The sequence below is a fragment of the Notamacropus eugenii genome, chromosome 1 (genome assembly GCF_028372415.1).
Source record: "Notamacropus eugenii isolate mMacEug1 chromosome 1, mMacEug1.pri_v2, whole genome shotgun sequence".
Taxonomy (NCBI): Eukaryota; Metazoa; Chordata; class Mammalia; order Diprotodontia; family Macropodidae; genus Notamacropus; species Notamacropus eugenii.
In genome coordinates this window covers 612430761-612443833 of record NC_092872.1, presented here as the reverse complement: position 1 = coordinate 612443833, position 13073 = coordinate 612430761, and the positions used below count along the sequence as shown (strand labels likewise).

Here is a 13073-nt window from a genome sequence, read left to right as displayed (position 1 = left end):
AAGGTGCTCCAGGGTAGGGAGGATCATGTGACTTAGAGCCACTGGACTCAGGCCCACAAGCAGTTTTCATCTTTCCTCCATATCCATCCTTTCCCACCTCCCACTCCCTGCCTAAATAAGGGGACTCAGAAATCCAGGCCAGTAACTACCCTGTGCAGTGCCTTGTGTGAAAAGGGAGAGGTGAGGGCAGGTGTCCAGATGGACATTGTCTGCCCCTCCTACCCCACCCCTACACTAGCCGTATTCCCTTTGTCCATCCCCACCCTGATCCTGTGCCTCCCTATCTTCTCACCTTAAGCCCCAGTGCACTGCATTCTTCAACAGCCCCAGTTTACTTCTCCCTATTCCTGGAGTTTCCCCTCCCTTGCCTGCCCCACCTGGCCACCATGCACTTGCTTCTTCCATCCTGTCCTGCTTGGCATTGCCAGTTCCACTGCTCTGCTTGAAGTACTCTCAATTTCCCATCCCCCGCCCCTTTCCTATTGCTTGCCGAGATGCCCGTTAATGCAACATGGACCAGACTGTTTTTCAATTCAAACCACATGTCCCTGTACTGGTGCGTGATGCCTAATGGAAGTGGCCAGAAGTGACATTGCACCCACTCAAGGGATGACATGGCCCTTGGGAAAAACCATTACCTGCTTACTCTTGTCTCTCTCTGCATTTCTATTACTGTGGTCTTATGAAATGGGGAAAAGGGTGTTCTTAAAACCCAAATCCATGAGGCCTGGATGCCAGGGTTGACCAACCCACAGATGGCTTCCTTCAGCTCAGTGATGTCCCACCCTGCCCATGGGTGCAAGAGACTTGCTGAAGAGCCTTGGCTGGAGGGCTCTTCTTTTGGTGTTGGGGGCATGGGGTATCTGGCTTTGGAACCCCAGGACTGGGGCTCTTTGAACCATTCGGACACTCACGAGGAGACCCTAGGCTGAGAAGCAGAAGACCCTGGAAGAATTTCAGTTCAATCTCAGTCAAGCAAGATGCCAAGGGGCTTGCAGGCACTGCAGGGTGAGTGGTGTCTCCTCCTTCAGGCACATGTCCATCCTCCCTTTGCCCTTGACACTCCCACCATTTTCCTTTCCTGGCTCAGAGGTGAGGCTCCCTCTCCTCCCTACACCCCAGGACAGAGTCCCAACACATGCTAAATCTCACAGACCCATGGGACCCGGCTTTCCTGACTGCCCTCCAAATCAGTTTGAGAATAGAGAATAAAAAGAGTCGAGTCCCTTAAAAGTACATTTTCCTTCCTCCTCTTTGAGCCTGGAAACCTGAAACTAGCCCAGAGGTTTCTATAAATTTCTTCCTATATCAGAGCCTCAGGGATCCCCCACTCTTGATACTACATTTGTCTTCTGAAGTTCCTTCTATAAGTCATCAGGTACTCTGCCCAGGAATTCTCCTATTGTTACTTATCCTGAGCAAGAGTACCCAGGAGATAGAAGCTGAGCCCACCGTCAGAGCTGAATGTTCATATAAAAGCTACCCCTTTGCAGTGGTGGTGGTGGTGGAGGGTTCTCTGTCCTGTTAACTCTGGTGGGCATCCCCTTTTCACTCTCTTGTCTCTGAGCACAAGTGCCTTTTGGAGGCTAGAGTTGCTTCCTGATAACTTCCCTTCCTGTCTGCTTCAGCCATCAGGCATTCCTCTTAACTTTAAGAGAGGATTGGTACCCCAGGGTCTCCAAATTCATGGCCTGAGAGCCTGCTGACCCTTTCCAGCCAAAGAATTGCAAGTGAATCCTCACTTGGCAACCTGGTTACTAAGAGGCAGTTTGACACTCCTTGGTTCTTCCCTTTGTTTTTTGTCTTGGGATCTGGAGAGAGGGAGAGGAAGGGAGGGAGAGGAAGGGAGGGAGGAAGGGGGAGAGAGAGAGAGACAGAGAGAGAGAGAGAGAGAGAGAGAGAGAGAGAGAGAGAGAGAGAGAGAGAGAGAGACAGAGAGAGAGAGAGACAGAGAGAGAGAGAGAGAGAGAGAGAGAAGAGGAGATTGAGAGAAAGAGGGAGAGAGGGAGAGAGGAGAGGTAGATTGAGATAGAAGAGGAGAAGGATATTGAGAGAGGAGAATGGAGAGAGAAAGAAGAAGAGAGAGAGGGAGAGAGAGGGAGAGGGGGAGAGAGAGAGGGAGAGGGAGACAGAGAAAAAAGAGGAGAGGGATATTGAGAGAGGGGGAAGAGAGGAAGAGAGAGACAAAGACAGCGAAGGAAAGGTAGATTGAGATAGAAAAGGAGAAGGAAACTGAAAGAGAAGAAAGGAGAGAGAAGGAGAGAGAGAGAAAGAGAAAGAGAGGGAAGAGAGGAAGAGAGAGACAAAGAGAGACAGAGAGGGAGAGAGAACACACCTACGTGCCTGCTTCTCTCTGGATGTGTTTACGTTTCTCTCTGTGCTCCCATCGGAATGTGGGTCTGTGTCTATTTGCCTCTCCATGACCATGTGTCAGTCATAGTGCATCAGTGAAGCTGTGGGTGTGTGAGTATCTGTGCCTCCTGGTGAGCATGTATCTGTATGTCCAAGATGCTCTATAGACCCAGCAAGTGGACTACAAGAACAAACTAGGTTCTCACAGAGGAGCTGTCTCTCCTCCCTTCCTTCTTCCCTTCTTCCCAGAATCAGTTTCTCCGCCTCACCTGCCTCCTGCCCTAGACTCCCTGGATCTCAGGCACAGCAGGCCCTCCCCAGGGCTTCTCCTTAGGGCTGGGTGGGTGGCACACATCTCCCTGCCCTCCCTGCCAGGAGCTCTCCTCCTCTGCCATGGTTGCTGCCCTCCTTGCTTCCCTTCTGTGACCTGGCTGCTCCTGGATATGGCTGTCCTGCATGCCCCTGACACTGGCCATTCCCTCTTTGTGACCCCCCCCCTGTCCTTGGCCCTGTTTAATGTGCTTCTGAGATCCTGGATGTGGTTTTCACCTGCTCTTCTTTCCTGACCCCCGATCTCTCCCTCCCTGCCCCCTCGGTCCCCTTTTCTCCTTCTCTTTCTCATTTCAGAAAAAAGACCATCACTGCAGCCACCTCGGGGACGCCCCCAGCCGCTCAAAAACCGAATGCAGAAAAGAAACCGGACCCCTCAGTGAGGCCAGTGTGGCCTCTCCAGCCTGTTTGTTACTCAGGAACTCCACCTCGGACGAAAGGGGGGGCCATGCGTCCCACCAAACCACACCTCCCCTCCATTGTTCCCTCCATTCCGGCCTGTGTCTCCTTGTCCCCCTGCCCTGGCCGGACAGAACTGGTGCTCTCCTCTTCTCCCCTTCCCTGCCCCCTCCCCGGGGGCTTCCCCACCCCAACCCCTCCCATTTTGATGGTGTCTGTGACATTTCCTGTTGTGAAGTAAAAGAGGGACCCCTGTGTCCTGCTCCTTTCTCTTGCAGTCTGCTTGTCCATGTGTCTGTTTTTCCACTTGTCCGTCTGTCCAGTAAGCAGGTAATGGTAGGGGGTCCCCACGTCGGCCATTTGCATTTCCCTCCTCCCCCCCATCCCACTTTCTGCCTCCTACCTCTTCTGCCCACATCGTGGATCATTCCCAGGCTGCACAGCTAGGCCTCCCACATCTGGTTACTGCTTCATGCTCTGACCTCTGGATCCCATAGCCTCATCTTGCCCTGGCCCTCAGGGAGAGGAAAACCCAGCCTCTCCTCCCCCAGGCAGGACTCTGGCCCTCTGCTTGCCCTGCCCTGGCCCTGCCATGCCTGCCCCCAGCCCACAGAGAGGGCTTTGTGTTGTGTTTGCTCTCTCTCCTGCACAGACAAGGACGAGTGTTCCAAGGACAATGGCGGCTGTCAGCAGGACTGTGTCAACACCTTCGGCAGCTACGAGTGCCAGTGCCGCAGTGGCTTTGTCCTACATGACAACAAGCATGACTGCAAGGAAGGTGAGGCCCAGCCCGGGAGATGCTGAGGCACCAGCCGGTCCTGGTCCCCCGGGGAACAGGCAGGGCTGGAGTTGGTTCTGGCTGGGGGTACTGAGCCTAGAGCCTGGAGTACCTGCAGCCTACCAGAGTTCAGAGCCAGCTTCAGGGACTTACTAGATGTGCAACCCTGGGCAAGTTGCTTCACCTCTGTCTGCCTCAGTTTTACCATCTGCAAAATGAAGAGGACCTAACTCTCAGGCTTGTTGTGAGGGTCAGAATAATATTTGTAAAGCATTTGGCAAAGTGCCTGGAACACAGTAGGCACTTAATGCTTGTTCCTTCCCCTTGCTTCCTGGGACAATAAATAGGAAAGCTTCATTCGTTTGGACTTGACTAATTCTATTTTATAGCTGGAACCTTAGCAGTCCAACATGGTCTGAGTCAAAGTTTACCTTCCGTGTACCTGTGTTATGTGGGAAGAGAAGCTTTGCTAAACCAGTTAATAGCATCAGCAAACTACTTACAAAGACCAGTCATTTTCTTATGCACTTTGGAAATACCCATTTACTTTCTATCAATTGATAGATTAATTGAAAATCAATTAAGCATCAACAAGAATTTATTAAAATGTGATTCCTGTCCTTGAGAATCCTAAAATCCATCTGGGTATATGACTAATATGTGTAAACATGTGTAAACTAACATGTAAACCAGTGTAAACTACAAGTAAACCAGTGTAAACTAACATGTAAACAACATGTAAACCAGTGTAAACCAACATGTAAACCTGTGTAAGCTAACATGTAAACCCATGTAAACTAACATGTAAACCAGTGTAAACTAACATGTGTGGGCTAACATGTGTAAACACATGCAAAGCAGCCCTACAATGACAGTATCTAAGTCCTAGAAGTGTGATACCTCATCCTGGCATGGCAGTGAGCCTCACCTTTGTCCTTACTCGTGAGGTCATCAAACTGCCATTTGTCATTGGAGAAGTTGATGGTAATGACAGCCAGCATTTATACAGTGTTTTAGGGTTTGTAAAGCATTTTACACATATTACCTCATTTAATCCTCGCAACAACCCTATGACGTAGAGACTGTTATTAATCCCCATTTTACATGTGAAAGATTGAGTTGGACAGAGATGAAGTGACTTGTCCAGGCTCACAGATCGTAAGTGAATGAGGCAGGATTTTGAACTCCCATCCACCTGTCCTTTTTTCTCTCTCTGGTCTAGTAGCGCCTTTTGTTTCTTGGGGAGACCTGTCCCACTGGGTATGGCATTTGTCATTCTTTTGTAGGTTTGAATTTGCCACACACACCCTTCAGAATATACTCAGGTCCTCTTGTTTGCTCAACCTGTAGTTCAGGTAACTACCACCCCATGGTTATATGCCTGGCTAATGGCAAGGAGGATCAAACAGCTAGATTTTCCCCTGGATAGATGGATGACAGGGAATAGAGCCCACAAAACCCTATTTTCAGACAGAAATAAAGGAGTTCTTGCCCAGGGAAAATGGAGTTTCTGTCCATGCTGATCCCTTCCCCCACTTCTCCACAGCTGGTTGTGACCACAAGGTAACATCCACCAGTGGCACCATCACCAGCCCCAACTGGCCTGATAAATACCCGAGCAAAAAAGAGTGTACCTGGTCTATCTCTAGCACTGCTGGGCACCGTGTCAAACTGGTAAGATGCCACCATGTACATGTGTTCTCCTTCTTCTGACCTCCTTTGGCCAAGATCCCCCATTGCTCCACCTTCTGGAATAAGTCACAGGGTGGACTGGCACCTGGGCTACTGAGTCAAGTGGGTATAGCCATAGAGAGTGACACTGCCCAGCCCTAGGTGTACAGCTGAACCTGACCCAAATATAGGGCATGAGCACTTTCACCCCTGAGAATGTGAACTTTCTATCTCCTCTGCCCCAAGTCCTGTGGCTTTCACTGTTTCTGTCACTCTTTCTGACCTCCCCCTCTAGTACACCATTCCACTACATCAGTGTATGGGTGTCTCCTGCAGGATGGCTTTATTTTGGAGGCCTATGCTCCTCCTGTCCCTAACTCCTTGAGTTTATATCCTCTTCCTCCTTTCCCCCTCTCCAGACCTTCTCAGAGTTAGACATTGAGTCACAGCCAGAATGTACCTATGACCACCTGGAGGTGTATGATGGGCGTGATGCCAAAGCCCCTGTCCTGGGCCGCTTCTGCGGGAGCAAGAAGCCTGAACCTGTCCTGGCCACTGGAAATCGCATGTTCCTGCGCTTCTACTCTGACAACTCTGTCCAGAGAAAGGGTTTTCAGGCTTCTCATTCCACAGGTGAGACCTAGAACTGGGTTTGGAAAGGGTGGGTTTTGGGCTCAGCATCCTCATTCATTTATTCCATCCATTTGTTTTTTCATTTAATCACTGCCTATAGGGCACCGTAAATATTATGAGAGATGCAAAAAATATAAGACACAGGCTCTGACTTGAAGTGACTCACAATCTAATTAGGGGGCCATGATGTATCTCCACACATAAAAAAGCAACTAATGTACCAAGTACCAAATTAGTGCTAGATTCAGTACATTTCTCTAGCGTTTCTGACAAGGAAGGGATCACTAGGTTGGAATGATCCTGGGAGGAAGTCAGGTGCTATTGGTCAAGGCCTTGAAGGATCATATGATTTGGGGAGAAAGCACAGTAGGCCCTTGTACATAAAAAGGTGAGGAATTTCCATGAGCCTTGCTGGAGTCAATTCAATCTAAATAGTGAGGTTAGAAATAGTTAGCCTTCTGAGAATTTGGAAGGGAAGTGGATGATCTTTGTGGGCTAGGATGTCAAGTAAGGCTTCTTGGAGGATAGCATTCTCCCAGCGAAGGGGGCCAGAAGGGCATTGAGGCCTATCAGTCTGGTGGGGACAGGGCTGAGCATGACGTCTGCTGAGAGATCTGAGTACAGGTACGCTGTATTTACTGGTTGTTCAAAGTTGGCCTTTTACAGAGGCCTAAACTGGCTGCTTAATGTTTGTTGATTGATTCGCACACACCCAGCTTTCCCCCTCTTCCCTTTGCAGTTTTGGCCACTCTCGTCTCCCTTCCTGTGGCTTTGCTATGTCCCTGTTCTCACCCCTTCACCCCCTCCACATCAGCAGTTTCTGGGTTCCTGGGTGTGCACAAGGGGAAACCTGCAACAAGCCATAAAGAGTGTGTGTGTGTGTGTGTGTGTGTATGTGTGTGTGTGTGTGTGACAGAGACAGAGAGAAAAGAGGAGGAAGAGAGAGAGAGACAGAGACCAAGAGAGAAGAGAAAGGAAAGACAGAGACAGACAGCGGAGAGAGAGAAACGAGAGAGAGAGAGAGAGAGAGAGAGAGAGAGAGAGAGAGAGAGAGAGGAAGAGGAGGGAGGGAGGAAGGAGGAGGAAAACGGAGGTGTTATCAGTAGCTACTTCACTCAATTTCCTGCTTACCTTTCCCACCACACCATGGGCATGTCTCCTCCTCCCGGGTACAGAGTGTGGGGGCCACGTGCGGGCAGAAGTGAAGACCAAGGACCTCTACTCCCATGCCCAGTTTGGGGACAACAACTACCCTGGGGGATCAGACTGTGAGTGGGTCATCGTGGCAGAGGAGGGCTACGGCGTGGAGCTGGTATTCCAGACCTTCGAGGTGGAAGAAGAGGCTGACTGTGGCTATGACTACATGGAGCTCTTTGATGGCTATGACAGTGCAGCCCCCAGGCTTGGGCGCTACTGTGGCTCTGGGGTGAGTTCTTCTCCATCACCTACTCCACCAGATAGACAGTACTGGGTGTTTGTCTCTGGTCCCTTGAAATGGGATTCATGGGTCTGGAAAGGGAAGGCCCTAACTGGGTTGAGAATCTGCTGATGATTTAGTTATTTGGTGAGGTATTTGACTTGGCTACCTGAATATCTCTGAAGATCCTAAAGAAATAGGTCAATTTGGGACCAAAGCATGAGGTTCGCATCTACTCCAGGTTGAAGTCCTTGTTTGCATTGGGCCTACCCTGAGAAGATCTAAAATCATCTGGCCTTAAGGGAAGGAGTTCTGTTTGCCCTAAGGAGTCAGTCCCACGTATCTGCTGCCAAGTAGGCTTAGGGGACCTTGCAGCCAGGAGCAAGATGCCTGTATCAATTCATCAGGTGGGGAGGGCATGGAATCTAGTAACAACTCACCCCATATTCCATGTCCCTTTTGCCCATATACAAAAACTCCTCACCTTGTGTGGAGTTCATAGCTCCAAGCTACTTCCACAGCACTTTAGGAGTCTCCCCACCCCCACTCATAGGAGACCCCTAAAAAGATATGTCCCAGAGAGAAGATCAAAACCTAACAGTCCAACATAAGTTTGATGTTTTCTTTTTTCTTCTCCCCTTTAAAAAAAATTCTTTTCTATATAATCTCTCATCCTTCTTTCCTCCAGTGAAATTATTTCAACACTTTTCTCCTAAGGTACCACCCCCTTACATACATACATACACACACACACACACACACTCCCCGCCAAACCTCTCTTCACCTCCCTGCTCTCCTGCTATTCAGGACCACTTTGGGGGGGCAGCCTGAATGTCTTGGGACAAGTTAAATACCAATTACCCTGTGACAGCTTCTAGCTTACTAGCTTTGGTTAGACCTTTATGGAAGCAGAGATTTATTCAGCCTTTGTGTAAATGGCAAGGGGTTGGGGAAAGGGGAGCAGGGAGAGGAAGGTGGGGGTGGGTGGAGTTGGGAGGAATTCTTTTACCCAATTCATTCCTATCCCACCCCTCTCAGACCTCTGGTATCCCCTGACCCCTAAGCATTACTTCCCATCTCCCTATGTCCCCTAACTTATCCCCATCTATGCCCTCCACCGTACCCCAGCCCTGGCCAAGAAGACTAAGAAATTTGAGTTCTAATTCTTTTCCATAGAAGTCATCTGCCCCAAGTAGCCTTCTGCTTTCCCATTTCCCTCCCCACCTTGGACAGTAAAAGATGTGGAATGAGGGAAATGAAGGTAGACAGTTTCAGGGTCTTCCAGATCCAGCAGTCTGATCATTTGCCAGAAGCCTTCATTTTTTCCCCCACTCTCCAAGCCTTGTACACAGTCAGTACTCAGTCTTGACTTGGTGAGAAAAGTCCTCAGCATGTGCCACCATTCAGATGTACAACCTGGACATGGACAATCTGGGATTGAAGTGGAATATCTGGTGTTCTGTGGGGTCACAGGTCCCTCAATGGGAGGAAAGGGAAACCTGGATGTCCACTGAGCAGCAGCCTGGCCAACATCAAGGCTGTTTTATGTATAGCATCCCACCCTAACTATAGGAAGTAAAGATTACCATCATCAATCAATCGATAAGTGTTTATTAAGCACCAACTGTGTGCCAGGTACTCTGCTAAGTGCTGGGAAAACAAAGGCCAAAACAAAATTGTAAAAGCAGCGCCTGCATTCAAGGAGTTTCCATATTAATGCGGGATTCAGCATGAAAACAAATATGTGCATAGAAGACACAGAGCAGAAGGTAGGTGACTTGGTAGGGAAAGGTGGAGGGACTGAGGGAAATGGAGAGATGGCATCTGAGTGGAGTCTAGAAAGAAATGAGGGGTGTGAAGAGGCAGAGGGGAGAAGGGAGAGCATTCCTGGCATGGGAGACACCCAATGCAAAGACCTGGAGACAAAAGAGGGAGTATCACATGCAAGGAACAGGCAAGAAGGCCTACTTTCCTGGGCTTGGAAGAGAGCAAAGGATGAGGAGACTAGAAAGGGAGGAAATGAGCAGGTTAAATGCCAGACACAAGACTGTATATTTGATCCTGGAGGTAATAGAGAAACACCAGAGTTTATTGAGTAAGGGCCAGACCTGGTCAGAACTGCTTTTAGGAAAATCACTTTGGCAGTTTTGTAGAGGATGATTGGAGTGGCAGGACAGGCCAATTAGAAGCAATGGTCCAGATGGGAAGTAATGAGGGCTTGAACAAAATTAGTGGTTGTTTGAGTGGAGAGAAGGGAAATATATCAAGAGATGTTGTGAAGGAAGGAATCACAGTATTTAGCAGTAGATTGGATATATTGGGTGAGTGCGGATGAGGACCCAAAAGAATGCCCCTATGTTGTGAACCTGGGAGGACGATAGTGCCCTCAGCAGTAGCAGGGAAATGATGATGATGGACAGCCTTGCTTTACCCCAAACAGAAAAACAACTAGTAACTAGGATATCCCAAAGAAGGGAGGTTTTGATAGGGAGAGAGAAGTTCTGTTTTGGATATGTTGTGTCTGAGATTTTTGATTTTGGAAATTTTGGAGATGTGGGATGGAACTTCAGAAGAGAGACTATGGCTAGATATATAGATCTGAGAAAAATCTGCATAGAGATGATAACTGAAGCCATGGGAGCTGATGAGATCATCAAAGGAGAAAAGAGCTGGGAATATCCCTTCCTCTTTCAGAGTGATGGACTAAATCATCAGGTAGTATAATGGTCAAATTCTTAGGTCTGGGGGAGACTTTCCTTCCATATTCTGTTTTTCTCTAGCTTCATCCCCATCACCGAAATCATCCCAGAGAGAACACTGTCCTGTTCAACCTTTTCTAAGGCACAACTGGATGAAAAACATTAACATTTTAAAAAAAAACAACCACATAGTTATAAGGTGAGAAGCATTGTAGTACAATTAGGGTGCTAGCTATATAACCCTAGTAAAGGGCACTCACAGACACCAGGCATCTCTCTAAGACAACGTTGCTGATCTACATTGGTAGTGGTGATGGTGAGTTTCTTTTTAGTAATTCACTATAAAAATGAAATCTCAAATTTGAAAAAGAATGCCTTTTTTTGTGGAATAACGTAACATTTTGAATCTATGATCTCATTTCCTTTTTTACAAGCAGTCTGGAGGGGTAAGGAAGGCAGTTATTAATTATTACTCCTGTTTACCAGTGAGGAAACCAAAGGAAGGGATACTTGTCCAAGAAGTTCACAGAGCTCGTGATTGGCTGAACTAGACCCTGACTTGAGAGCCCAGGGTCATCCTCCTAAGTCAACCTGTGTTCCCAGCTGGTCTTCTTCAAATTCTTGTTACACAAATGTCTTCTGCATTGAAGGGGCCAAGGAATTTAGGGAAAATGTTTGTGTGTGTGTGTGTGTGTGTGTGTGTGAGAGAGAGAGAGAGAGAGAGAGTAAGCAATCCAGAAATAATACACACAGAATGTTAAAGCTGGAAGCATTCTTTGACATTAGTCCTGCTCCTTTAGTTTACAGATGAGGAAAACAAGTACTAGAGAGAAGTGATACAATTGTTCAAAGTCACACAGCAAAGTACCAGACTATAACTCAGGCCTCTCTATAGACTAGGAAGCCAGTGTTTTTTTGCTTGTCCCGTGCCCTCCTGTTAGGCTTGGAGTGAGCTAGGGACTCCAGGCAGGGAGTAAAGTGGAAAGAGCACTGGAGTTGTCAAAAGCCCTGTGTTCACCTCCTTCGGTGGCTAGCTGTGAGATATGGGGCAAGTTGCTTGATTTCTCTCTGTGCCTCATTTTTCCTTATCCATAAAATGAGGGGCTGGATTTGAGTCAGGAAGACCTGGGTTTGAATCCTGCCCCAGACCCTTAGTTACTGCATGCCCCTGAACAAGGTACTCTTAGACTCTAGGACCTCTCTAGGACCTGTAAAATGAGAGGGTCAAACTCAGTAACCTTAAAGGTTCAGCTCAAAATCTATGATCCTATGATTATACTGTGTTAGAGGGAGGGTTCTTCATCTGCACGTGCTGAGGTCTCTAAAGGGACACAGGATATCCCTTTAGAGGAGACCTGAGAAAAGACAGTATCCCCAGCGCTCACCCTTGGCCCCTGTTTCCCAATAGCCCCCAGAGGAGGTGTACTCAGCTGGAGATTCAGTCCTGGTGAGATTCCACTCTGATGACACCATCAACAAAAAAGGTTTCCATCTTCGCTACACCAGCACCAAGTTCCAGGACACCCTTCACAGCAGGAAATGAGCAGGAAGTGACCTCTCCCTTCATCCCCAGAGGGAAGAGGAAGACTTTCTCCCTTCGGACACCAACTTCTCCCCTCCCCTATAGTTTGTCTTACACAGTTGGACAAGGGGACAGAGGGAAGTCATTCTCTTTCCCCTCTCGAGCCACAGCCTCCAGCTTGAATACCAGTTGAGTCTCTGGGAATAGGGGAACCAGACTTCTTTCTAAATGCTTCCCCCCTCCCACCCCTGCTGCACTTCTCGTCTCTTATACCTGCCCTGTGACTGAGAGGGGTGAAGGTCAAGGAGATGAAGGTTTCATAGAGATATCTGAAGACACCAGTGTTTTCCAAGCGGCACCCCCTCCCCACAACCTCCCCTCCACCATGATCTGGGAGAGGTTTGCTTGGAGAGGAAGACTTCCCCCATCTTTCTTGTCCCTCTCACTCCAAATTATATTCTGTATAGTCAGTGGCAAAAACCTCATTGTAATGCACCAGCAAACCCAATCCTCCTCCTTTGCCCTTCCCCCACTTCATTTTGGTGTTATTCTTAAACTCTGGTTTCAGAGCGTGCCTGTCCAATGGGCAGTGGTGAGGGAGGTAATGGGGGCAGGGATGGGGGAATGGGGAGATGGGGCAGTGTAGGGGCCTCTCTTTTCCCTGGGGCAGTGAGGTCAGCCATCTGGGAATACCCCAGCCAATAAACCGAAAGTGTTACAACCAATGTACTCACTAACCTTGCCAGATGGGCCTCCACGGCACACGCATGCCTGGGGGGGGCTGCGTCGATTCCAGATGTGTGGGCTTGCTGTGCGTCTGGTGCTGTATGGGAGGGAGCCAGGACACCTGGTTTCTCTGGCCAGCACTCTGTCTTTGCTCTCCAGTCCCCTGGGGCTGTTATTTCAGTCATGGTGGCAAAAGAGTACACACCCGTTGTCACAACACACAGACATAGCACATACAATATGCATTGGCATGCAAAAATACATGCCCACCAGGGCACACAGAACCTGCATCCACAGGCACCCTTCCTCCCCCACTCTGTTGAGCCACAGGCAAGAAGAATGAGAATATATCCCTAGGGAGATCGTGTTCTGAGAGTTGAGGGGGTGTTGTAAAGGACGGGGGAAGTAAGTTTCCTTGTCAATCTGGATTTTTCCATCCTTGAGTGTGTGTGTGTGTGTGTGTGTGTGTGTGTGTGTGTGTGTGTGTGTGTGTGTGAGAGAGAGAGAGAGAAGTGGGGGGAGGAATGCGTGTTACCTTTCTAATCT

The 13073-nt window shown here is 48.7% G+C and overlaps 1 protein-coding gene across 5 annotated transcripts in view; it reads left to right on the top strand.

The window, feature by feature from the left end:
- Positions 1-12526, top strand: part of BMP1 (bone morphogenetic protein 1) — a 54032-nt gene extending 41506 nt beyond the window's left edge. The window contains exons 16-21 of one of the 5 annotated variants that reach the window (XR_011972626.1): positions 3734-3859; positions 5406-5533; positions 5950-6163; positions 7339-7589; positions 10361-10478; positions 11688-12526. Coding sequence is in view for 2 of the 5 variants with exons in the window: in XM_072634900.1 (XP_072491001.1) it covers positions 3734-3859; positions 5406-5533; positions 5950-6163; positions 7339-7589; positions 11688-11822 (854 nt within the window). In the remaining 3 variants the exon portion in view is untranslated. Of the gene's footprint in view, positions 1-2979; positions 3860-5405; positions 5534-5949; positions 6164-7338; positions 7590-9215; positions 9714-10360; positions 10479-11687 lie in introns of those variants that run through there. The other 4 variants (XR_011972628.1, XR_011972627.1, XM_072634900.1 and 1 more) reach the window with 4 other exon arrangements.
- Positions 12527-13073: the final 547 nt, after the last annotated feature.